This window comes from Macaca mulatta, chromosome 16 (assembly GCF_049350105.2).
Source record: "Macaca mulatta isolate MMU2019108-1 chromosome 16, T2T-MMU8v2.0, whole genome shotgun sequence".
Taxonomy (NCBI): Eukaryota; Metazoa; Chordata; class Mammalia; order Primates; family Cercopithecidae; genus Macaca; species Macaca mulatta.
Genome location: NC_133421.1, coordinates 62,750,636 through 62,775,655, shown reverse-complemented (window position 1 = coordinate 62,775,655; position 25,020 = coordinate 62,750,636). Strand labels below are relative to the sequence as shown.

Here is a 25,020-nt window from a genome sequence, read left to right as displayed (position 1 = left end):
AAAAGCATTGTCAGGTTTTGGTATCAGGGTAATGCTGGCCTCATAAATGAGTTGGAAAGTGTTTCTTCCTCTTCTATTTTCCTTTCTTTTTTTGAGACGGTGTCTCGCTCTGTCGCCCAGGCTGGAGTGTGGTGGCATGATCTCGGCTCACTGCAACCTCCTCTTCCCAGGTTCGAGCAATTATCGCGCCTCAGCCTCCTGAGTAGCTGGGATTACAGGTGCATGCCACCACGCCCAGCTAATTTTTTTTGTATTTTTAGTAGAGACGGGGTTTTACCATGTTGGCCAGGCTGGTCTTTAACTCTTGATCTCAAGATCCGGCCTCAGCCTCCCAAAGTACTGGGATTACAGGCGTGAACCACGGTGCCCAGGCACCCTCTTTTATCTTCCAAAAGAGATAGTGGAGAATTGGTATTATTTCTTAAATAACTGTTTAAATAATATTTAAATAATTCAATTATTTAAATAACTATTTAAATATATCAATATTTAAAATTATACTATTTTATATTCAGAATATTTTAAAATTATTAAAGTAAATTGTTTAAAAATTTTAAAAATTCCTTAAATATTTGGTAGAATTTAACAGTGAAACCATCTGGTCCTGAAGTTTTCATTGTTGGGGAGTTTTAAATTACATATTCAATTTCCCTAGGAGGTATAGGACTATTCAGGTTATCTATTTTTTTCTTAAGTGAGTTTTGGCAGTCTGAATCTTTCAAAGAATTGGTCTATTTCATCTAAGTTATTCAATTTATGGGCAACTTTATGCCCATAAATTCAATAATGTAGAGGTCTGTAGCCGGGCGTGGTGGCTCACGCCTGTAATCCCAGCACTTCAGGAGGCCGAGGCGGGCAGATCATGAGGTCAGGAGATCGAGACCATCTTGGCTAACCTGGTGAAATCCCGTCTCTACTAAAAATACAAAAAATTAGCCGGACATGATGGTGCGCGCCTGTAGTCCCAGCTACTCGGGAGGCTGAGGCAGGAGAATGGTGTGAACCAGGGAGGTGGAGCTTGCAGTGAGCCAAGATGGTGCCACTACACTCCAGCCTGGGTGACAGAGCGAGACTCCATCTCAAAAAAAAATAAATAACTTAGGGGTCTGTAGTGATGTCCCTCTTTCATTCCTGATATTGATAATCTGTGCCATCTTTCTTTTTATTCTGTCAGTCTGGCTAGAGGTTTATCGATTTCATTTTTTTTCAAAGAACCAGCTTTTGGTTTCATTGCTTTCTTCCAACTGTTTTCAATGTCATGGATTTCTGCTCCTCTCTTTATTTCCTTCTGCTTGCTTTAGGCTCTCCAAAGACCTTAAAGGATATCTGTTTTATTTATTATAGCACCCCACAGATTTACTGATATCCCCATTTTACAGATGAGGAAGCTGAGGATCAGAAAGTGGTTAAGTAACTTGCCCAGTGTCCCAAACTACTAAATGGTGGAGCCAGAACTCAAACCCAGGACTGTCTGACTCCAGAGTCTGTGCTTCTAACCACTGAGCCACATTGCCTCCTAGGCACGTAACTCCCAGGCCAGGTCCTTCTACTACAGCAGATGCCTCACCAAACACTGCCAAGGTAAGCAGCTTGGCACTCAGTACCTCCCGCCTTCCCTCCCAGGGACCATCAACTTTCCCCATGGTCCAATTGCCATTCCATCAATTCCCTTGAACAAAAACCAAAGTGGGCTGGCTTGTACAGGGATCAAGCCTTCAGAATTGCCTTCACACGTACCTTGGACTTGGCTGAACTACAGGTGGTAGAATCTGTTGGTGAAAGACAGAAAAAAAAATGAAAGTTGCATCAGGGAAAAAGAAAGCTGAGTCTTATGCACACAATTCCCTCTCCTCAAAGGCTTCAGAAACCAGGGAATTCTGAAACATAAGATCTCCCCAGGCCCTAGGAGTATGGTGGACCTCTGATGTCATTTTCTATGGGAGAGGGATGGAGCAGAAAATGTTAATTGCCACTTCCTCTAGAGGCAGGAAGTGACATCAGGCTGCCAGCCACTGGCCCCTCATTTACTGATGGCTAAGGGCAAGGGGGCATTGTCTTTGAGCCTGGTTCCTCTTCCCTTCCCCTCCCGTCCCTGTTACTCTGAAGCACTGGAGAGAAAATGCCAAATATCAGATGCAGTCCATGGAAACCACCACAGTGAAACACAGCAAATCACAGGTGCTCTGGAGAAATGGAGACCACACAGTGCACGGAGAGGTGGGTGCCCTACATCCACCCCCAAGCACATGAGAAAGAAGAGGGACCACGTGAATAATGGATAAAAGGGCAGAAATGAAGTGGGTGGGATGCAGGAGGTGGAGTGGGCTGGTGATTAGGGCCTTGATAGGTTCCACCTCCGGACCTGGGGTCACCCTGCCCTCATGGGCAGGGTCCCCAGTTACAACCAGAGTTACGAAGCAGACTAAAAGCATGGTTTCTATGGGACTTGGGTCCCACTCCCTTAATATCACTGGGGTGGAGAAGGAACCAGAAACATGTCCTGGCAGGTCCTCTCCAAGGCTAGAGAGGGAGCAGATTGGTCCAAGGGCCTCCCGGGGTCCCACAGGGTAGTGGGCAGGTGCGGTTAATCCACACTCTCTGGCAGGCAAGTTAGATGCCCCCTCTCCAGACCCCTCCCCCTGCACAAGGTGAGAAAAGCAAGATGGAGGACCACACACGACACACAGGGCACGGGGGGTGGCGGGTGATTAGAAGAGACACAGGGCCCCTCTCTGCCGTCCCGTCCCCATGTCTCCTGCCCCCTCCTGAGCCTGCCCCTGGTGACTAGGGAGCTCCTGTGTGCCTCTGTCAGAGACAACAGAAATGCTAAAACTAAAGGGAGGGACAACCATGGCAGGGGGAGGAGTCAGTGGCTGCAGCCACAAAGGGAGTGGCCCTCATCTGTCTCTGAGGACGTAAATCATCTGTTCTCTGCCACGAGAGGGCCGCAGGCCTTGCAAACATGACTTAGGGCCCCGGTTTCTTAAGCAGGAAGAGGCGGCCCATTGGGGTGACTGAGGCAGGAGTTACAGATAAAGAGAAGCTTCTGGGCGTGGCATCGCTGGTCTCCAGAGAGCCTGGGTCCCCAACCCGGATGACCAGCAGTGGTGACACTTGGCACAGAGAGGCCGCAGCGTCTGTGGCACTGCAGGAGGGCAGCAATCCGATGCCCAGGCGTCCAGGCAACGGGGAGGGCCCTGGGCCCAGTGAGTGCCTCCTTCCTCCTGAGAAGGCGCTTTAGGATGGGAGGGGCGTGGACTGCTGGGGTAAGTTGATAACAAGCAGGGGTAACTGGCATGTCAGCGTGGGCTCCTCACAGCCTGGGACATTCTGCCTGCCTCTGTGCCCACCCAGCCTTCTTATAATCACCCGCCACTGTTAGTGACCGAGGCCGCAACACCGCACTGTACCCTTTAAATCTCCAACAGGTCCGCTGGAGGAGGGGACGGGGAGGAGAAGAGGAAAGGGTGGGAGGAGAGCACGGGGAGAGGAGGAGGGAGAGGCGAGGGTGCGAGGAGAAAAGGAAGAAAAATTAAAAAGAGGAACATGCCCAGAAGGACACAGCCAGCCCGTGAGAAATTAAAGGCTGAGGAAAGAAACCAGTGAGAGAGGGTGAACAAAGCTCCGACCCTGCCCGGGGCGGGGCAGCTGCGCAGACAGGAGGCGGGCACGGGGCGAGCTGGACTTCCCCAGGGAGGGAGAAGGCCCCCAACAGCTCCATCTCCATGGTGGCTGGCGGGGCGGGGGGGCCGCTGGGGTGGCGCAGGGAAGCTGGGCATCTGGCCAGGCATCTGGGGCCCGCAGGAATGTAGTGTCCACCCTCCCACCTCCCCACTCCCAGGCCCCTGCGCTCACCTGACCCCGGGTCGCCAGGGGGCACTGTCCTGCCAATGTTGGGCAGGAGGTACTCAATGTTGGGCACTGCCTGAGGCTCCTTGTCGCCCACAGGGGTCTGCGAACAGGAGGAGGGGTCAGCTGGCATGCCCTCGGATGCTGCGCTGCCGACCCCCCAGAGGGGGGTGTCCTGATGACGGAGCCCGTGTCTCCTCCATCAGACCGGGCTCACTGGGGCAGGGACCGTCTCCCTCATCAGCCGAGGATGATTCCTATATGTCCCCTATTAGATAGTTCTGCACCTTCCTCAATACCTCGGAACCATGAAGGCCAGAGTGGCCCCTTCAGCTGGGGGCAGGAGCTGTGTCTCCCACACCAGACTAGAACTCCTCCAACCTATGTCCTTCCCAGTAGCCTGGAGGGCGGAACTGACTTTATTCCTGAACTGGGTTCCCTCTGAGCAAGGTCTGCATCTCCCCCAGTTAGACTGGGGACTCCTGAAGGCAAGCTTTGTGCCTCTCTATCAGACTACGGGCTCCTGAGGAGTGGGTCTGTGTTTGCTCCATCAGACTGGGGAAGCCTCAAGGACAGGCACCTTCCCCAGCTTAAGTCTCACTGCCCACCCCACCCCCAAGGACTGGGGCTTACCCCAGACCAGCCCCCATACCAGCCTGGCCCGCATCACTTACTCTCTCTCCCTTGTCCTCTTCGTCACTGAAGAACCAGTCTGACTGCAGAGAAGACAAAAGGAAGGGATGAAATCAGCGTGGGAAAGAAGAGTCTCCTCCACCTGCTCCTTCCAGAGGACCCGCTCAGGCGGCAAGGGGCGCCTCTCTCTCCACAAACCCCAGGCTGGCGGGGCTGCAAAAGTGGGCTCAGAGGGAGCTTGACGGACCCTAAAACCTGACTCCACAGACTGTAAAAAACCCTAGGGGAGAGAAAAGGTGGGACCCCAGTGTGGGAGGAAACAAGGCCGGGAGTGGGAAGGGCGACCTCAGACCGGAGATAGGCTCAGGGAGAGCTTCACTTTTACTTTTCTCTGAACACTGTCCTGGGCACACCCCTGTGGTACACTCCTCACAGCGAGCCAGGGGGCAGGGAGGCACCGGTGCTCTTAGTGTTGGCCAGGTCCATGGCTGTAACAGCCAAGCATGCCCCATGCCACCTGCCACCCATGGGTGCCACACTGACAACAGGGGTGTCACATACCCAGCCCAGAAAAGGAAAATGCTAGGAGAAAGGTGCTGGAGTTTTCCTGAGGGGCAGGAGGCGAGAGCTTTCTCATAAAGGCCAAACAAGAGAGAAAATAAAGATCCCCACACTTAATTTTGTAAAATTTGAGAATCTTGAAGATAAAATTCTAAGTTTTCTGGAAAAAAAAAAAAGCCAGATTGCTTATAAATGAACACGTATCACAGGTACTTGGAACTTTCAGCAGCAAGACACAAGAAGACAAGAAAGTAAGTTTCGATGTGTTGAAGGAACCTAGAATTTTATACCCTGCTAAATTCTCATTTAAATTTGAGTCTAAAATAAAGCTATTCTTTTTTTGTTTTTGTTTTTTAACAGAATCTCACTCTGCAACCCAGGCTGGAGTGCAGTGGTCAATCTTGGTTCACTGCAACCTCTGCCTCCTGTGTTCAAGCGATCCTCTGGCTTCAGCCTCCTGAGGAGCTGGGATTACAGGTACACGCCACCACACCTGGATAATTTTTGTATTTTTAGTAGAGATGGGGTTTCATCATGTTGGCCAGGCTGGTCTCAACTCCTGACCTCAAATGACCCGCCCACCTCCACCTCCCAAAGTGCTGGGATTACAGGCGTACCACAGATTGTTTTAATCACCACTTAAGTGAACCTCCTGCTTTCTGGAGCCACCGCACCTGGCCTTGAAATAAAGGTATCCTGAGACATCAGGAAGTTTACTACACAAAGACTCTCTTAACTGAATACTTGAGCAAGTAAAGAGATGAACTTCGGCAAGCCCCAAGAAATAACTAAGACACTTTTGGCTTTTACTTTATTTATTTGTTTACTTTTGAGACAGGGTCTCTCGCTGTTATCCAGGCTGGAATGGTGTGACATGATCCTAGCTCACTGTACCCTTGAACTCCTGGGCTCAAGAGATTCTCCCACCTCAGCCTCCTGAATAGCTGGGACTACAGGCATGTGCCACCTTGCACAGCTAATTAAAAAAAAAAAAAATTGTAGATTTTGTGATTACAAGCGTGAGCCACTACACCCCACCACTTTTGGCTTTTAGATGTGGTGGAAGGAAGACACAGAAACTGATAAGCATTAGAAATTGACAGTGACAGGCTGGGTGCAGTGACTCACGCCTGTAATCCCAGCACTTTGGGAGGCCGAGGCGGGCAGATCACCTGAAGTCAGGAGTTTGAGACCAGCCTGGCCAACATGGTGAAACCCCATCACTACTAAAAATACAAAAAGTAGCCGGGCATGGTTGTGCGCCCCTGTAATACCAGCTACTCAGGAGGGTGAGGCGGGGTAATCGCTTGAACCAGGGAGGCAGAGGTTGCAGTGAGCTGAGGTTGCACCACTGCACTCCAGGCTGGGCAACAAGAGTGAAACTCCATCTCAAAAATAAAAAATTAAGATAATTACCCTTTACCCGCCTCAACACCTATGCAAGAACAAGAATAGGCAATTTACAATCTCATTTATGTAGACTTAAAACACACAAAGAATATTATATACATTAAGGATAGCCATGCATTTACAATAAGTGGAAGGCGTCCTGGAAGGACACATACTAGCCTATTAAAAGTGGGCACCGGCCGGGCGCGGTGGCTCACGCCTGTAATCCCAGCACTTTGGGAGGCCGAGGCCGGTGGATCACGAGGTCAGGAGATCGAGACCATCCTGGCTAACACGATGAAACCCTGTCTCTACTAAAAATACAAAAAATTAGCCGGGCATGGTGGCAGGCGCCTGTAGTCCCAGCTACTCAGGCGGCTGAGGCAGGAGAATGGCGTGAATCCGGGAGGCGGAGCTTGCAGTGAGCCGAGATGGCGCCACCGCACTCCAGCCTGGGCAACAGAGTGAGACTCCGTCTCAAAAAAAAAAAAAAACAAAGAGTGGGCACCTGGGGGAGGGGAGAGCAGAGGGGAAACAAGGGGACTTGCCTGAGCATGCGCCATGAGCCTCGGTTATTATCGCTTAGATCTGACATGTGATTAACTAAAACAGCACAGGAAGGCCAGAAGGGAAACAAGAAAGAGATACAAGAGAAGACAGCGAAGGAAGATAAGAAAAATGCAAGCTCTGGCAGGGCGCAGTGGCTCACACCTGTAGTCCCAGCACTTTGGGAGGCTGAGGCAGGTGCATCAGCTGAGGTCAGGAGTTCAAGACCAGCCTGGCCAACATGGTGAAACCCCAGCTCTACTAAAAATACAAAAATTAGCCCGGTGTGGTGGCGTGCGCCTGTAATCCCAGCTACTTGGGGGTGCTGAGGTGGGAGGATCACTTGAGCCCAGGAGCCAGAGGCTGCAGTGAGTGGAGACTGCGCCGTTGCACTCTAGCCTGAGCGACAGAGTGAGGCTCTGTCTCAAAAAAAAAAAAAAAGGAAAAGAAAAAGAAAAATGGAAGCTCTGGAGTCAGTCGTCTTGGTTCAAGTTCACCTTAGCCAAGTGACTTTCCCTCTGTAAGTCTATTTACTTATCTCTAAAACGGGCATGATGTGAGCCCCTCCTTCTAGGCCTGAGGAGGACTGAGATGAAATACTGTATGGAAAACACTGAGTGCAGCACATTGTTAATGTATAATAGATGTGAGCTACCGTTATTCAAAAGTGCAGCTTCCAGAGACAGGCTGACCAGCGGGAGCCTGAGGATCGGCCCAAAGAAGCCAGCCTTTAACTCGCGTTTGAAGATGCCCAGAAGTACTCTGCAAACCACGGCGTCTACAGGAAGCGCCCGGGTGGCCACGGCTCTCAAGAGGAATCCACACTAGTTCCTGCCACCCTGCTTCTGCACGTGCTGTTCTTTCCGCCTGGGATACCCTTTCTCCCTGCTCTGCCTGGCTAAGTTCTCATCATGGTGCTCTAAGATAGTTCAAGAACTCCCTGACTACGACCCCAGCCCCACACCCAGGGCCAGGGTGGGTCCTTCTCTGGGGCTTCCTTGGGCATAGCCCAGAGCACAAAGAGACGCAGCTTTTACTGGTAATATTCCTTCTGAGCAGGCTCCCATTCATCCCATTCCTTCTGAGCAGGCTCCCATTCATCTCCGTGTTCCCAGCACGGGGATCTGTCTCTGGTGTGGAATAATGACCACGACGAAGAGGATGACAGTCAATTCTCACACAACACTTAGGACCTACCAGGCGCCGCGGCGAGTGCTTTAGCAGACATTCACAACGACGTGAAGTAAACAAACTGTCATCTCTACCTTACAGATGTGGAGACTGAAGCACAGCAGGTAAGGAACTTGTCCAAGGCCACACAGCACATAGGAGCAGGCTGGCCCCAGAGCCACCGCCATCAATCCCCCCACCCCAGGGGGCATTTGGCAATGTCTGGAGACACTTTTAATTGTGACAACTAGGGTGACATTCCCAGCATCTAGCAGGTAGAAGCCAGCGATGCTGCTCAATGTTCTATAACACACAGAACAGCCTCCCACAATAAAGACTTATCTGGACCTCAGAGGTTACTAGTGCTGAGGCTGAGAAACATTAGGTATCGCTGCCTTTGCTGAGTGAGTCCCTGAGCAAATGCCCTGGGCTGATCTTTGTTTGGGTTCCACTGGACTTCGTAAACACAGGCAGGGGCTGCTGGCAACTTACCCGCTGTGAGGTCGGACACCGGGGTTTGCTCTCCTCTCTGCTCTGCCACTATCTTCCTGTGTGGCCCTGGGCAAGTTGCTGTTCCTCTTTACCCCCCGGTTGCCACCCTCTTTCCGACCTGAAGACTGGTCTGGGTGCCCCAAGTGACAGCAGCACTGCCCTGGCTATGGAGCCTCCAGGCTAGACAGAGGCGGCACACGTGGGTGCGCAGGCTTTCAGGGCTTGCAGAGTGGGTGGCTCATTCCCTCGACAATCATCCAGGGCTCATTACGTTCAAATGCCAAGGAGGCAGCGAAGGGAAGACCACCAGCTCAGTTAGTTCTCGGGAATGAATCTCTGAGTAGAAAAGCCCAGCCTGGCCGGGCGCGGCGGCTCACATCTATAATCCCAGCACTTTGGAAGGCCGAGATGGGAGGACCGCTTGAGTCCAGGAGTTCAAGACCAGCCCTGGCAACATAATAAGACCTCATCTCTACAAAAAAAATACAAAAATTAGCCAGGTGGTGTGGTGGTGCACATCTCTACTCCCAGCTATCAGGAGGCTGAGACGGTAGGATCGCCTGAGCCTGGAAGTGGGCCATATTTGCGCCACTGCACTCCAGCATGGGCGACAGAGTGAGACTCTGTCAAAAAACAAACAAACAAACAAACAAAAAAAACAGAAAGAGAAAAGAGAGAAAGAGAGAAAGAGGAAGAAAAGCCCAGCCTGACATAACCTCAATTAGCAATTTACTCATTCATTTATTTACTCTACAAACACTGAGTGTCCACTGTGTGCCAGGCACTAGCGTCAGTGCTAAATGAGACAAACTCCACCTTCTCCACCCTGCCCAGAGCAGAGACTCCCATCTTGGGGCTTTGGCCTCCTTCCTCCCTGAAGGCTGTAGTTCCTGACACCTCAGCTGACCTCAGGCCTCAGGCTTCCAGGAGCACAGGGCCAGACACCCACTCTTCACTGCTGCTGCCCCCAAAACACACCCTCACAGGAGGTTCCAGGGCTCCCTGGTGCCCTGGAGAGCTAAGCTTTCCCAAGTCCTCATCAGGAATCCTGATACTATGGGGCGGCCCTGGCCTCCCAGACAGCTCTGGAGTGGTGTTCCCAGTGTCCGGATGCAGAAAGCTGGGATCCTCCCTCCCGTGGCTCGGAGCCCTGAGCATGCAGTGAAGGAGGGAGATGGGCAGGCAAGACTGTTAGCATGGCTCAGCTGCACACCGCCTCATCTCCTGTCCCTGGCCCCTTCCCTCCCTCCCAGGCCAGCTCAAGGAGGGACCCGGGAGTCTGCCCTTTGGGTTGATGGGGAGAGGAAAGCACAGGCTTTGGTAAGACAGACCTGGCTTGAAATCTTGGGCTGCCACTTATTAGCTGTGTGACCATGAGCAAGTCGCTTTGCCTCTCTGAGCCTGTTTCCTCCTCTGTAAAATGAGGGTAATAGGGCCCAGCTTTCCTTCCCTAAAGTGTCTAGGGGACTTGGGGCTAAGGCTTCCCTTCCTCTGACCAGCTGCCAGTCTTATTTCCCCTGGCAGGAGGGGCTCTGTTCCCATCCTTTGTGGACTGTAACAAGAATTGGAAATGGAAAATCTATATGATTCATAATAACATCCACGTGTGCCCCAGAAGGCGGCAGTACTGCCTTAGGGGTGGGCTCTGGAAGACCAAGGCCTCCTGCGCCCTCTGCTGGCCACTCTGGGTTCTCCTCCGCCCATGCCCAGTAACAAGAACCTACAGGAACAGGGTTGTTGGCATCCAGGAAGTCATGAGAAGGGAAGTGGCCAGCCCAGGACATGCCAAGCACTGGTGCAGGATCCCGCCTCAGGCCGAGGCCCTGTGCCCTATCCCATCCACCCCTCGTTACCATGGACATCACCACTATCTCCCCGAAACCTCAGTGGGGCCAGCAGGGAAAGTCACTAGAGCCAGGGCCTCCTGATGTCAGGTGAGACCTTGGCTCCCGTCTGTTCGTGTCTGCCAGGACGCCTCTGCAGGGGCCACCTTCTGAAGCTGCCCCTTCCGCCCTCCATCAACAGCACCTTCCCTGCCCTTCCTCCTCCTCTGCCTCTCCCAGGCATCTTGGATGCTCGGGGGCCTCTTGACTCTCCGGCTGGGGACCCAACGTCCCAGGGCAGCAGGGATTCCAGGATCCACTCCTGTCTTGCCTTGAAATGCAGCCCATGACTTTGGAGGAGTATATACCACCCTAGCAGCATGGTCTAAAGCTGCCAAGCCCTTCCTGGGGCTCGAGCAAGAGTGAGGGGCTGAGCAAGAGCGAGGGGTTCAGAGGAACACGGCCTGGGCCCCAGGGGCTGCCGGGCGACCCTCAGAACAGGGGCTTACGTGCTGGATCAGTGTCTCCACGATCTTGTAGCGGTCAGGCATGTGGGTCACCATGTCTGTCATGTTGTCCTCGGAGGTCCTCACCAGTGTCGGCCCAAAGACCAGGGCCAGGTTCCGGGGTTCCATCTGGGCAGCAGGGAAAGCAGGTCATGGTCAACATCCTGAACTCAGTCTTCCCTCACTCTGGGCCCGAGGCCTCTGTCCCCAACTACATCTTCACCAGTCCCCAGCTTAGAGGGTGGACACCCCCTTGTATGGGCATGGAGATGCTTGATGAGTAGAGCACAGGCCAGATTTCAGCCCCATTCATTCCCAGGCCCAGCAGCCATGAGCAGTGCTCAACCTGCACACCTATACAGGGCACCCCTGAGTGGTCAGTGCCAGCAGTGGGAGACCCTGCAGCAGGAAACATGTTGGAGGTCCCAGGGGTTATTTTAGGCCTGGGGAAAAAATCCAATCACTTCCAGGTGCCTGTAATCCCAGCTACTTGGGAAACTGAGGCAGGAGAATCGCTTGAACCCGGGAGGCGAGGGATGCCATGAGCGGAGATTGCGCCACGGCACTCCAGCCTGAGCGGCAGAGGGAGACTTCATCTCCAAACAAAAAATAATCCTATCACTCTGGAGCCTCATTTTCGCCACTGCAGAACCAGAAGGCATAAGAGGTTTGATGAGGCAAATGCAATGCAAGGGACTTGAGCTAAGTCAGAGGATGTCAGTGCATCGGATATGGGGGCCAGGGTTCCCTGCCTCTGGAAAGCTCTCAGAAACTCAGGAGATGGCTCTCTGGGGGAAAGCACTGGCCAGTATGTAGGAGCAGGGTGGGGATGGAGCAGTCATAGGAAGAGGGCGTGCCTAGAGGGGCCTGAGTTATTGGACCTGCAGGAGCTCAGCGCGTGCTCAGGGTCCCCACACAGTAAGTCCTGTGCTTGCCTCCCCTAGACTCCATGCAGGACCCCTACCCACCTTGTTTTTCTCAGAGTGGTCAGCGATGGTCTTGAGATGGCCCACAAGGAATTTGAGCGTTTCATAGTAGTGTCCTGGGAGATCCCGGATCTGAGTAGGAGAGAAGAGGGGCATGGGGACAGGCTATGAGGGCCTTTTCCTGTCCCCCGTCACCACCATGCCCCAAAGAGTTCCTACTACCATGCTTCAGGGAGTCTGGGATCTACCCTCTAACCCCCCGTTCTCTTGTATGGATGGGGAAACTGAGGTCCGGAGTGGAGCAGGGCTTCTCCAAGACCACAGGGGTCGTAGGCAGCACCGGACTCCCCACCTCCTGGGAGAGACGTGCTCGGGCAGCCACCCCACCTCATGCCTGGCAGCACCTCTCTCTCCTTACCAGCTTCCGCAGTGTCCTCATCCGCTCCCGCGCGTCCTCAATGCGGTTGGCCTCGATGAAGTCGTTGTATTTGTCTAGAACACAGCGGAGACTCTTTAGAGAGGTGGTGGCAGCGCCTTCCCCTGTTCTCCGGGCCAAGGGCCCTGCTGGAAGGGCTGTGTTTTGAACTCCAGTTGGGGGCTCCACAGCCTCTTGCATATGTGAATACACCCACCACAGCTGTACCCACCACAGCTGCACTTGGGTGTGCATCTGACCTGGGGAGGCCCAGGTGTGTTCATTTGGGAGGCGATACGATCTGAGCTGCATGCTGACCCCAGAAAAGGGGTCCCTGCCCCCATCGCCAGGACATGGACACCAAGGTATAGCAGGTCAGAAGAGAAGGACACCTGGAGAGGAGGAGGGGCTTCAGACAGCCTCCACCAAGGATTCCCCCAACTCCCTTCAGAACAAGTCCACGGGGACCTTTGAAAACTGGAAGATGATAAGCCTGTTCTGAAATTCATCTGGATGAGCTAATGCACAAAGAAAGCCAGGAATCGTTTTTAAAGAAAGAGTAGTGTGGGAGGATCTGCCCCACCAGAGACTGAAACATCCCGAACGGATGGCACAGCGGAAGCCGGCTGGCACAGCAGAAAAGGCAGAGCAATGTTAAGCCTAGAAAGGGGGGAAGCGGGCCATGTGGATATTTACTATATGATAAAGGCAGCACTTCCAATCGGGGGGAAGGATGGGGGCCTCAAAAGATGTCCCCGGGACAAATGGCTACCGTCTGGGGGGGATCATTTCTAGCTCACAATACACAAAAGCAGTCACACGGCAGAGTCAAACGTGAAAATTATAAAAGCACTGGGGAAAAAATAAAATATTTTCGTAATCCTAAGGCCATCCTAAACATGAGATGCAGAATCCATGAAGAAAAGATGAACAGCTTTGGTCACATTTTAAACAATTGTTTTCAGCCAGGCACAGTGGCTCATGTCTGTAATCCCAGCACTTTGGAAGGCCGAGGCGCATCAGCTGATCACTTGAGGTCAGGGATTAAAGACCAGCCTGGCCAATGTGGCAAAACCCCATCTTTACTAAAAATATAAAAATTAGCTGGGTGTAGTGGTAGGCGTCTGTCTACTAGGGAGGCTGAGACAGGAGAATGGCTTGAACCCGGGAGGCAGAGGTTGCAGTGAGCCGAGATCGCACTACTGCACTCCAGCCTGGGTGACAGAGTAAGATCTCAAAAAATAAATAAAATTAAATAAAAATAAAATTAAAAATTGTTAGGCAGGGCGTGGTGGCTCACGCCTATAATCCCAGCACTTTGGGAGGTCAAGGAGGGTAGATCACCTGAGGTCAGGAGTTCGAGACCAGCCTGGCCAACATGGTGAAACCCCGTTTCTACTAAAAATACAAAAATTAGCTGGGCGTGATGGTGGGCACCTGTAATCCCAGCTATTTGGGAGACTGAGGCAGAAGAATCGCTTGAACCCAGGAGGCAGAGGTTGCAGTGAGCTGAGATCGCACCATTGCATCCAGCCCAGGTGACAAGAGTGAAACTCCGTCTCAAAAAGAAAAGAAAAATGTGTTTTCAGTTTCCATACTGCAAAGTGAAAAGGCAAATGGCAGGCCAAAGCAAATATTTGCAAAAACTAACAAAGGGTTAATATGTGTAATACACAAAGAGCTTGTCTCCCACAATCAACATGAGAAAAAGATAACCCAACAGAAAAATGGGCACACGGTCTGATCAAGCGATTGCAGAGAAAATAGAAACAGCCAGTATAGTAATGAAAAAAGATTTAATCTCCCTAGTAATGAAGGCAATGAAAATAAAAACAATAATGAGATACCATTTCCCTTATCTGATTAGCAAAAGTTTAAAATATTAGTAATATTCAAAGCTGCCGGGCGCGGTGGCTCAAGCCTGTAATCCCAGCACTTTGGGAGGCCGAGACGGGCGGATCACAAGGTCAGGAGATCGAGACCATCCTGGCTAACACGGTGAAACCCCGTCTCTACTAAAAAATACAAAAAACTAGCCGGGCGAGGTGGCGGGCGCCTGTAGTCCTAGCTACTCGGGAGGCTGAGGCAGGAGAATGGCGGGAACCCGGGAGGCGGAGCTTGCAGTGAGCTGAGATCCGGCCACAGCACTCCAGCCTGGGTGACAGAGCAAGACTCCGTCTCAAAAAAAAAAAAAAAAAAATATTCAAAGCTGTCTGGGTGAGGTGGCTCATGCCTATAATCCCAGCACTTTGGGAGGCCGAGGCGGGAGGATCACTTTAGACCAGGAGCTGAAGACCAGCCTGAGCAACGTAGTGAGACCCTGCCTCTACCAAAAAAAAAGTTTTTTTAATTAGCTGAGTGTGGTGGTGCAAACCTGCAGTCCCAGCTACTCAGGAGGCTGAGATGGGAGGATCACTTGACCCCAGGAGGTTGAGGCTGCAGTTAGCCATGATTGCGCCACTGCATTCCAGTCTGGGCAACAGAGCGAGATCCTGTGTCAAACAATAGTATTTTTATTTTTACTTTATTTTATTTATTTATTTATTTTGAGATGGAGTCTTGCTCTGTCACCTAGGCTGAAGTGGAGTGGTATAATCTTGGCTCACTGCAACCTCTGCCTCCCAGGTTCAAGCAATTCTCCTGTCTCAGCCTCCCTAGTAGCTGGGACTACAGGTGCCCAACACCACACCCAGCTAATTTTTGTATTTTTAGTAGAGACGGGGTTTCAACACAGTCAGGCTGGTCTTGAACTCCTGACCTCAGGTGATCTACCCACCTCAGTCTTCCAAAGTGCTGGGATTACAGAGGTAAGCCACCGTGCCTGGCCTTTAAATAACAATAATAGTTATAATATCCAATGCTAATAGGGATGTGGAGAGACAGACTCCTACATTGTTAGTGGGAGTCTAAACCAGGGCCTCTTTCTCAGAATGCAATTGATGTTAGCTCTCAGAAAGATTCACCAGGACTTTGATCGAGCAATTATACATCTAAGAATCTCCTTGGAGAGCACAGATCCAGGCGTGCAAAGACTTATTCAAGGAAAGCCATTGCAACAGGTTGTGTAATAGCAAACATTGGAAGATAACCTAAATATCCATCAATAGAGGAGTACTTAAAGAAATTGTAGTCTATTCAAGCCATGAAATTCTATGTGACTGATTTAAAACAAGAATGAGGCAGAGCGCTCTGCACTAACACGAATGAATCTCAGAATTACAACTCGCTTTTGTTAAAAACAACTCAACCAGTGGTGTGCTGGAGCCCGCTCACACTGGCTCCTGAGAGCGACCGTGTGACTCCCTTCCCAATTCCATGTTGGTGACATCACGTTGGTGGCTCAAAATAAACCATGGTAGGGGTATTTGCACCATGGAAGCTGGAAAACGCTAGGCATTAGGGTTTTTTTCCCCCAGAGATAGATGTTAAACATTTGCCAGCACACCCCTGAACCCACCCAACTCCAAACTCCACGCATGCATGTGTGTATCTCCGCCACGCATACAAGAAGAGGGCCAGGAGAGAAACACAACAGACTGTGAATAAGCAGCTCAGCAAACGGCCAAAGCTTAGCTCTGGAGCCCGATGCCTGCAGTGGAATCCTGGCTCTGCCATTTATAACCTGTGTGACCTTGGGCAAGGCATTAAACCTCTCTGAGCCTCGGTTTCCTCATCTGTAGAAGGAAGACAATAGCACCTTCCTCATGGAGTTGCTGTAGGGAGTTGTGCTTGGCACACACTAATGCTCAGAAAGTGTTAGCCACAACCTCCCGTGAAAGGGAGCAGGAGATTCACAGCGTCCTGTGCTGTTTTCTTTATTCACATCTGTACAATCTATGTTTTTTTTTTTTTACATGCTTTAGTGTTTTTTGTTTTTTTTTTTTTCTTTTTAAAAAAAGCCAGTGTGGTGGCTCATGCCTATAATCCCTGCATTTTGGGAGGCTGGTGCAGGCAGGAGGATTGCTTGAGCCCAGGCCTAGGAGTTCAAGCCCAGTCTGAGCAACATAGTGAGAAACACCCCCATCTCTTAAAAAAAAAAAAAAAAAACTTTTAAATTAGCTGGGTGTGGTGGTGTTCACCTGTTGTCCCAGCTACTCAGGAGGCTGAGGTGGGAGCATCGCTTGAGCCCAGTAACTTGAGGCTGCAATGAGCGGAGACTGCGCCACTGCACTGCAGCCTGGGCAACACAGCAACACTGTCTCCAAAAAAAGAGTAAAACCAACAAACCAAATCTAAAAGTAGGGGTCAGGGTGCGGCACAGACTGATGTCCCCTCCCCACCCCCACTTTCACCTCCTACTCACCATCAGTGAAAAGAGGCTCGGGCAGCTTTCGGAAGAAGGACTTGAGCAGGCTGCTGATCACATTGAGGTCTTGCCAGCGCTGGGGGAGGGGTCAGATGTCAGGCCACAGGCAGGCCCAGCCCGATGCCCATGCCTTCATGATCATTCACCCCAGAGCCCAATCAAGCCCACCAGGCCCTCCCTGGGACCCACTTAGACCAAGCTTTCTACTCATCAGGGTAGTGGAAGCAGAACTGAGACCCCAGTGAGGTCCTGTGCCCACACTCACACTTGGCCCCAGCCCCTCCTTGCTCCTGCCAGCCTGTGGGCTCCATCACCTCCCCATCCACAGAAAGTCCCAGGCACTGTGGGGACACAGTGAGTGGCAGTTGCCGCCTCCACTGGGCACCGTTTAAGCATGTGTGACACAGCAGTCATTCATGCCGGCTCCTTCCTGTCTTGGGCCCTCTGCATGTGCTGGTTCTCTCAACCAGAACTTTCCTCCCTGCCTCCACATGACTGGCTCCTCATCCACGCCTAAAAGTCGCTCTTCAGAAAGGCCTTCTCTGACCCTCATAGCTAAAGCAGCCACCTTCACCACTGCCCTGTTACCTGCACCCCAGCCCTGACTTTGTTTCCTTCGTGGCACTTAACCCAGTTTGTCATTATTTTCTGCTTTTGTTTCCGTGTCCATGTCTGTCTCCCCGGCAGGACTGTAAGCTCCAGGAGGAGCCAGGATCCCATCTGTCTCATTTCCCACTGTGCTCCTATCACCTAGCTAGGACAGTTAACCTGGTACTTACATGGCCCTAAATCAGTAGTTCTAACAGAAGGAGGCAATTTTGTCCCCAAAACTCCCACTCCACCCCCAGAGGACATTTGACAATGTCTGGAGCCATTTTGATTTTCCCAACTGGGAGGTGCCACTTGTGTCTAGTAGATAGAGGCCAGGGATGATGCCAAATTTCCTCCAATGCACAGGGAAACCCCACACAACAAATAATTGTTCTTCCCAAAATGTCCACTGAGGTTGAGAAACCCTACTCCAAAATAAATGGTTGTTGAGTGCAAGAACGAACGGCCGGGTCGTTGTCCCTTCTGTCCACCAGGGGGCACCATCACCCCACAATGCAACCAAGTCAGGCACAGCCGCCTCACTGGGAACGGCTCAGAATAACTCAGGCCCAGAAAGCGACCTAATACCCCCAACAAAGAGACACAACACAGCAGTACACACACTCAATACAATGGATCCTTAGCTTAACGCCAGACAATCCCATAAAAAATACACTTCCTGCAGGCTCACCAGGGGTTAGATTCGTCCCCCGCTACACTTACTCCCAGCACCACCCACAACAAATGATGCAATGATACCCAAGACAAAACAACACACCCAGCACACCTGGCACGCCCCCATCTGGCCCTGGCTTGGACCAGCTGCCTGCCAGCATGGCCTCCTCGTCCCTGGCTGAGGCCAAGCTGCCCACACACCCACACACACCCAGTGCGGCTCCTGCCCACCCGACTCCGTTACCTCCTGGCCCTCAGGTGTGGGCTCCTCTCATCTCCCAGCTGCCAAACCCAAGGCCCTGGCCAGTGCTTCTTGGCTCCTCCAGAGTGAAGTGTCTGCCCTCACCCCAGCCTCACAGGCGGCCCTCTCCTTCTGCCCCACTCAGCGTGGCCCCTGCTGTTCTGCTGCCCACCCTTGGTTATCCCATACCCCAGCTGCAGCAGGACCCATGCCACTCTCTAGTCCATGCTCAGCCTAGTACCTGTTTATGTCCTCACCCCATGCAGGGGACTTTCCACACCCCAAATCCAATGGAGCCACTCCCTGAGACGGCCCCTCCCTTCCGCCTCTCCTCACGCTGCCCTATTCTCTGGTTTCTGCCAGGGGAAGATACCACCAGCCCCAGCTCAAATATGCGGCTCTTCCTCGCCCCTCCTTCCTCCCTCTCTTGCAGCCAACTCTTAGGGTTGCTCCCAACCCCTTCCCCCAGGACCACCAAGTCCTCCTGACCCTTAGCGCTTCCATAGATCAGTGACTTCTCCCCAGGCCCCTGCCCTCTCCATTTGTATCCATCGGGCATGAGCAGCAGCATTACTCTTTCTTGAACTTTGCTCTCATGATGCCTCCCCAGCTTAAGAACCATCAAAAGCTCCCTACTGTCCATCAGATCAAGGTCGAAGCCTTCAGTGAAGCCATCAAATGCCCTCTCTCTCCCCCCGGGGCCTCACCCTCCCCACCTCCAAGCCCAGGAGGTAGATCCACTCTCTGTCCTAACCCTCAAACCCTCCCCGGCCCTCACTGGGGTTTTGGAAAATGCCATAGTCTCACACCCAACAGCCTTCCTGTCCACCTGCCCCCTCCTATTCCTTCCTCCAACACTCAAACTCTCAAGCCACCACCTGCTCCAGCCTGAGCACCCTCTCCTTCCTCATCACAGTGTGGTCCCTGATGAGAGATCATCTTTTTCTCTTGTCTGCAATTTCACATACACTTGTCTCAGCTCCTCATTCTCCAAGGACAGGAAGACTCGTGGATTCCATGAGCCTTCACGTGTGTGACTCATGGGACATCGCTGCTCACATGCATGGTTTTCCAAAATATCTTTTTTACCAGAGCCCCTTTGGGCAAATAAAATTGTACATGAAAACCCAGTACAACAGATAGGGCAAGGCAGGGTTGCTCTAGCAAGGATAGGGGGTCCTGACCTGCCCCTGGCCTCCCAAGGCCCCTCTGGGGAACCCTAGGACTCTGGGGAACACTATTTGAGAATCGCCGGCCCTGCTGGAAACACTTAAGTGTGAGTGCAGATCCCTTCACAGGCTGGTCTCATCTCGCCTGATCAGCCACTTCTCTTTCCATGTTGCAGCCACCCAAATTGCTGGCCATTCTAGAAAACATCATAGATTCCCCTTTTTCTAAGCCGGCACTTTGTAAACCATGGTCTGTAGGCAATATCCAGCCAGAGCCTGCTTTTGGATGGCCCTTGAGCTACATATGGTTTTTACATTGTTAAAGTATTAGGAAGAGGAGGAGGAGGAAGAGAAGGGGGAAAGGCAACAGAGCAAACTACAGCAGAAAATGTATACTCTCTGCCCCCTACAGAGAAAGCTGGTTGACTCCTGGCAAACTTTCTGCACCTACACCACTGCGCAAGCCGTTCTGCTGCCTGATGCCCTTACCTGGCTTTCACCCGCTTTTGTTTAACTCTACTCATCCTAAACACCCAGACAAAACTGCTGTCTGTGAGCCTCTGCCTCAGAGCTCCCCAGGCCATGACTGCATTTACTTGTTCAGCTTCAGCCTGGGGTGATGCCCATCCCTGGGCTGGCCAGCAGGGGCAGGTCCCATCTTGCCCATCTTGGTGTTCTGGACCAATGCCAGGCATGTCACAGGGCACAATGCATGCAACACAATAGACCACAGAACTCTCCAAGTGGAGCACCACCCACACACCATCTCGGCCCCCCTTCCACAGACCCCCCAGCTTCACCCACCTCATCCTGCAGGTTGATGTCACCAGGCCCTCGGTTGAGTTGCTCCTGCAGGCTGGACACCACTGCATTGTTGCCGGGTACTCGGTAAATGCCTGTGGACTCCAGCCCTCGTGCCTCCACAATGCGACAGCATGCAGCCACGATTAAGGGGACGCGCTGGGGACACAGCAGAGGGGTGTTAGGTGGGACAGGGGCCAGAGGAGCTGGGGAGGCCAAGATGGGGACAGTGCAAGGGCCAGAGCTGCTGCCAGGAACCCTTGGGGGGAACAAAAGGCCCTTGCTGCCTCCAGTCTGGGAATGAGAAATGACACCAAAGCCTCGCCATGGTCTGAGAAGGAGCCGGGCTCAGCCTCAGCCCTGCTGCTCCCTCCCTAGGAGGCCCGGGGCAGGCGGGGGCCTTCCCGTCTCTAGGCTGTTTTCCCAGCTGTGTTTGTACAATGAGGTGGAGAGCTGGTTCCATGTCCCTTTCTGCTGTGACCCTCTGTGCCTCGGTCTCCCCCTGCCGGGCCTGCCCTGGTGTGTGGCAGAGACCCACCTGGTTCTCCGTGGCTGGCTGGCACTCCTCCAGCCTGACCCCAAACGCCCTTGGCGCAGCCTTCTTATTTTTTTTTATGATGTTGATGCCCCAGGGGGTTTTGGGGGCTGCAGCACTGTCATCTGAAGTGGGGGAGACAGAGAGAGCCAGAGTGAGCCAGGGTGCCCAGGAGGGTCATACACATTCACTGCCACATTCACACATTTGGACGTATGGGGACTCCCTCAGAGAAGCAACCAGATGTCCAGGGCTAATGGGACACTGTATGGCAAGAGAGAAGGCCTGAAACGGAGGATGCTTACCCCAAAGGAGAGGCCCAGAGCAAGGCAAGGACTTCCGTGTGGCCTCATGGGCCAAAACTGTAAGGTGGAAGCAGTAGAACTTTATTTCTTTTTTTTTTTTTTTTTTTTTTTTTTTTTTTTTGAGACGGAGTCTCGCTCTGTAGCCCAGGCTGGAGTGCAGTGGCCGGATCTCAGCTCACTGCAAGCTCTGCCTCCCGGGTTCACGCCATTCTCCGGCCTCAGCCTCCCGAGTAGCTGGGACTACAGGTGCTGCCACCTCACCCGGCTATTTTTTGTATTTCTTAGTAGAGACGGGGTTTCACCGTGTTAGCCAGGATGGTCTCGATCTCCTGACCTCGTGATCCGCCCATCTCGGCCTCCCAAAGTGCTGGGATTACAGGCTTGAGCCACCGCGCCCGGCCAGAACTTTATTTCTTTAGAGACAGGGTGTAGTGCAGTGGTATGATCATAGCTCACTGCAGCCTCAAATTCCTGGGCTCAAGCAATCTTCCCTCCTCAGCCTCCTGAGTGGCTGGGACTATAAGCTCATACCACCATACCTGGCTAATTAAAAAAATTTTTTTTTGGCTGGGCACAGTGGCTTATGCTTGTTAATCCCAGCACTTTGGGAGGCTGAGGCAGGTGGATCACATGAGGCCAGGAGTTCAAGACCAGCCTGGCCAACATGGCAAAACCCTGTTTCTACTAAAAATACAAAAATTAGCCAGGCATGGTGGTGCATGCCTGTAATCCCAGCTACTAGGGGGGCTGAGGCACAAGAATCGCTTGAACCCAAGAGGTGGAGGTTGCAATGAGCTGAGATCATACCACTGCACTCCAGCCTGAGTGACAGAAAGACACTCTATCTCTAAATAAATAAATAAAATAAAAATAAAATATTTTCTAGGGATAGGGTTTTGCTATGTTGCCCAGGCTGGTCTCAAACTCCTGGCCTCAAGCAATCCTCCAGCCTCAGCCTCCCAAAATGCTGGGATTATAGGTGTCAGCCACCATACCTGCTGGCCCAAGGGAACAACTTTCTTCTTTTTTTTTTTTTTTTTTGAGACAGGGTCTCACTCTGTCACCCAGGCTGGAGTGCAGTAGTGTGATCTCGGCTCACCGCAACCTCCACCTCCCAGGCTCAAGTGTTTCTCATGTCTCGGCCTCCCAAGTAGCTGGGATTACAAGTGCCCACCACCACGCTCGGATATTTTTTTGTATTTTTAGTAGAGTTGGGGTTTTGCCATGTTGGCCAGGCTGGTCTTGAACTCCTGACCTCAGGTGATCCACCTGCCTTGGCCTCCCAAAGTGCTGGGATTACAGGTGTGAGCCACCGTGGCCAGCCAGGTAAGAACTTTCTAACAGTCAAAGGTGAGTGAATATGGGAAAGGTTGCTCTTGGAAAGGGTAGGCCTCTCATCCCTGAAGAGACACCAGCAGAGATTAGAGGACCACCCAGCAGGGATGTCAGGGAGGGGAATCAGGCTCCAGGCCCTTCCACCCCGAGACCCTGAGAGCCCCCAGACCCTCACAGGCATGCACACCCAGACAGACATAGCGGGTAACCCTGGCACACACTCAGGCACACACAAGTAGACACAGCCCAACACACACACATGCCCTCCCCTCCCCATGCTCCCTGCCCCCACACACCACCCTGTCTCAGTGACCACCTTCCTACCCTTGCTCCCTGCGGGCAGGTCCTGAGTCTTGAGGCCACGTGCCGCACTCTGCTTGAGGAACTCAGACTTGAGGCCCCCCAGGCCACGAGAGCCTTTGGGGGAGGAATCAGCTTTGGGCCCAGAGCTATGGCTGTGCAGGAAAAAGGGGGAGAGGAGAGGTCTTCATTTGGGGTGGCCAAGCAGGCCACCCACCCTGGCCTCCCGCCCCTCAGGACCTCCCTTCCACCCTAAGGCAATGCCTCCATGCCTAACTGCAGCCTGGAGACCCTGGATCCCCCTTCCCCCAGTAGAGGGCAGCCCTGGAGGTGGGCCAGGAAGACATCCTTTGCCTTCAGCCACCTACCACCCCCACGGAGGGGACTGCTCCACGAGGGCTGGGCCTCACCTCACTTTGCGGTAATCATTAAGCTTCTTGCTGATCAGAGCTTGGTTGGCACAGCCGGGGTCCTGAAGCAGGAGAGGAGAGAGTGGACCGCGTCAGTGCCCACAGCCAGCCCACCCCAGGGCTCATCCCTGGCCCTGCTTCCCCTCTCGTCCACCTGCCAGGTGGACAGCCCAGACCCTGGAGTGAGAAAGACCAGGCCCGGACTCCCCAGCACCCTCTCACCAGCTGAGGCCTTGGGGAAGCCTCTTAGCCTCTCTGAGCCTCAGTCTCCTTGGTAATAAACATGGGGGGCTAACAGGGAAGGCTCGGGGCCGGGTGCAGAATCATGCAGCACTCGCCACCATCCTGGCAGACGCTGAGCAGGCATGGAGGAGGTCCCCCAGGAGGGGCTGCTACTGCCATGGTGATGGTGACTTGGGACCACCCTGACCACGCCTTGTTGGGGACAGTCAAGCCAGGCCCCCAGAGGAAGAGGCCCAAATTCCAGGTGCCTTCCTCCCTGCAGTGGGGAAAGCTGTTCCCGGGAGAGCAGAGCGTGGTGGATGTGTCCTCAGCAAGAGGCCATGCACTACCGCCCCCTCCCACAGCCAGAGCAGGCCCAGGCCCACTGCCCTCTTGGCAGAGATACCAGGCCCGGGACAGCCACATGACTTTGTGTGGGTGTCTCAAGGCACTTCTGTGCAGGTTCCTGGCCAAATAAGTAAACAGGGAGGAATCCCTACTCAGGCCCCTGGAGTGCAGCTATGGCTGACCGCAAGGGGCGCCATTAAAAAAAAATTCTTCGGCTGGCGCAGTGGCTCATGCCTGTAATCCCAGCACTTTGGGAGGCTGAGGCGGGAGGATCATGAGGTCAGGAGATCAAGACCATCTTGACTAACACAGTGAAACCCCGTCTCTATTAAAAAAAATTAGCTGGGCATGGTGGCACGTGCCTGTAGTCCCAGCTACTCGAGAGGCTGAGGCAGGAGAATCATTTGAACCTGGGAGGCAGAGGTTGCAGTGAGCCGAGATCACGCCATTGCACAGCCTGGGCGACAGAGCGAGACTCCGTCTCGGAAAAAAAAAAAAAAAAAAAATCTCCCAAAATCCCTGCCGAGGCCATTGGCTCCACCCCTGCCCACCTGTGGCCAAAGGCCAAGCCTCCCGGCCTCCTCACAAGGTCAATGTGCTCATTCCCCTGCAGATAAGCCAGCAGATAGGCCAGCCCAGTGCAGTTCTGGTGCCGGGATACTCATGCCCTAACACACTCCATAGGAGGCCCCCGCCTTCCTCGCCTCCTGAGAAAAGCTGAGACTGGCCTGGAGCTGACCACTCCACGCCAGAGCCTGTTCAAGGCCATCCTAACACAGTCATAATAATCCCTGTCATCATTAGGGTCGGTCAGGATGGTGACTGCCAGTCCCCGCACCCGAGGACACCAGGTCCTCCGTGAGCCCTGCCCGTGCACCCTCCTCACCCCGAAACCTAGGGGGACACAATTGCGAGGTGCACTCCTGTCAGACCCCCGTTCTAGCAGAGGGAAGTGAGGCTCAGAGCGGGCATCCCAGTTCCACAGCAGGTGAGAGGCCACTCCACCCGCCCTCTGTGGCTGCCGGGCTGGCCGGGCCCTCACCTCGCCCTCGGCCCTGCTGTTCTCCCGGATCGCTCTGATCCAGCCCAGCATGTCATCCCGGTCCTCAGCCTGAAAGAGATATTCACAGAAGTCAGCGGTGGTCAGCCGGAACACGTGCCTCCTCTTGGTCTCGCTGTAGGAGATGTCCACGAGGCAGGAGCCGATGCAGACGGGCGCCGCCTCGTCCTCACCTGCGCCGGCCGCCGCAGCCCCCGCCGCCGCCGGCCCGGGCTCCCGCCGCTCCTTGCTCAGCGAGAGCGAGCGCGCCCGCAGCGCGGCGTACACCCGCTTCCACTGGCGCAGGCCGCTGCCCGCTTTCTGCAGGGAGACACGGGGTTGGGGGAGACAGGAGTGGTGAGAGGCCAGTCCTGCCCACCGCTCTCAGAGTAGCAGACAGAGGGCAGCCGGCGGATGGACCCCACACTGCCTA

General features: G+C 53.2%; 1 protein-coding gene across 10 annotated transcripts in view; it reads right to left on the bottom strand.

Moving 5' to 3' along the window:
• Window positions 1-25,020, bottom strand: part of ARHGAP23 (Rho GTPase activating protein 23) — an 87,476-nt gene that overhangs the window by 10,349 nt on the left and 52,107 nt on the right. For 4 of the 10 annotated variants that reach the window (XM_077971375.1, XM_015119488.3, XM_077971368.1 and 1 more), the window contains 12 exons: window positions 24,591-24,908; window positions 22,979-23,040; window positions 22,593-22,723; window positions 20,632-20,753; window positions 20,097-20,252; window positions 16,614-16,692; window positions 12,314-12,387; window positions 11,938-12,027; window positions 10,973-11,098; window positions 4,524-4,565; window positions 3,856-3,952; window positions 1,738-1,769 (listed from right to left, as the gene is read on the bottom strand). In XM_077971375.1, coding sequence (XP_077827501.1) covers window positions 1,738-1,769; window positions 3,856-3,952; window positions 4,524-4,565; window positions 10,973-11,098; window positions 11,938-12,027; window positions 12,314-12,387; window positions 16,614-16,692; window positions 20,097-20,252; window positions 20,632-20,753; window positions 22,593-22,723; window positions 22,979-23,040; window positions 24,591-24,908 — 1,329 coding nt within the window. Of the gene's footprint in view, window positions 1-1,737; window positions 1,770-3,819; window positions 3,953-4,523; window positions 4,566-10,972; window positions 11,099-11,937; window positions 12,028-12,313; window positions 12,388-16,613; window positions 16,693-20,096; window positions 20,253-20,631; window positions 20,754-22,592; window positions 22,724-22,978; window positions 23,041-24,590; window positions 24,909-25,020 lie in introns of all 10 variants that reach the window. The other 6 variants (XM_077971369.1, XM_028836424.2, XM_077971370.1 and 3 more) reach the window with 3 other exon arrangements.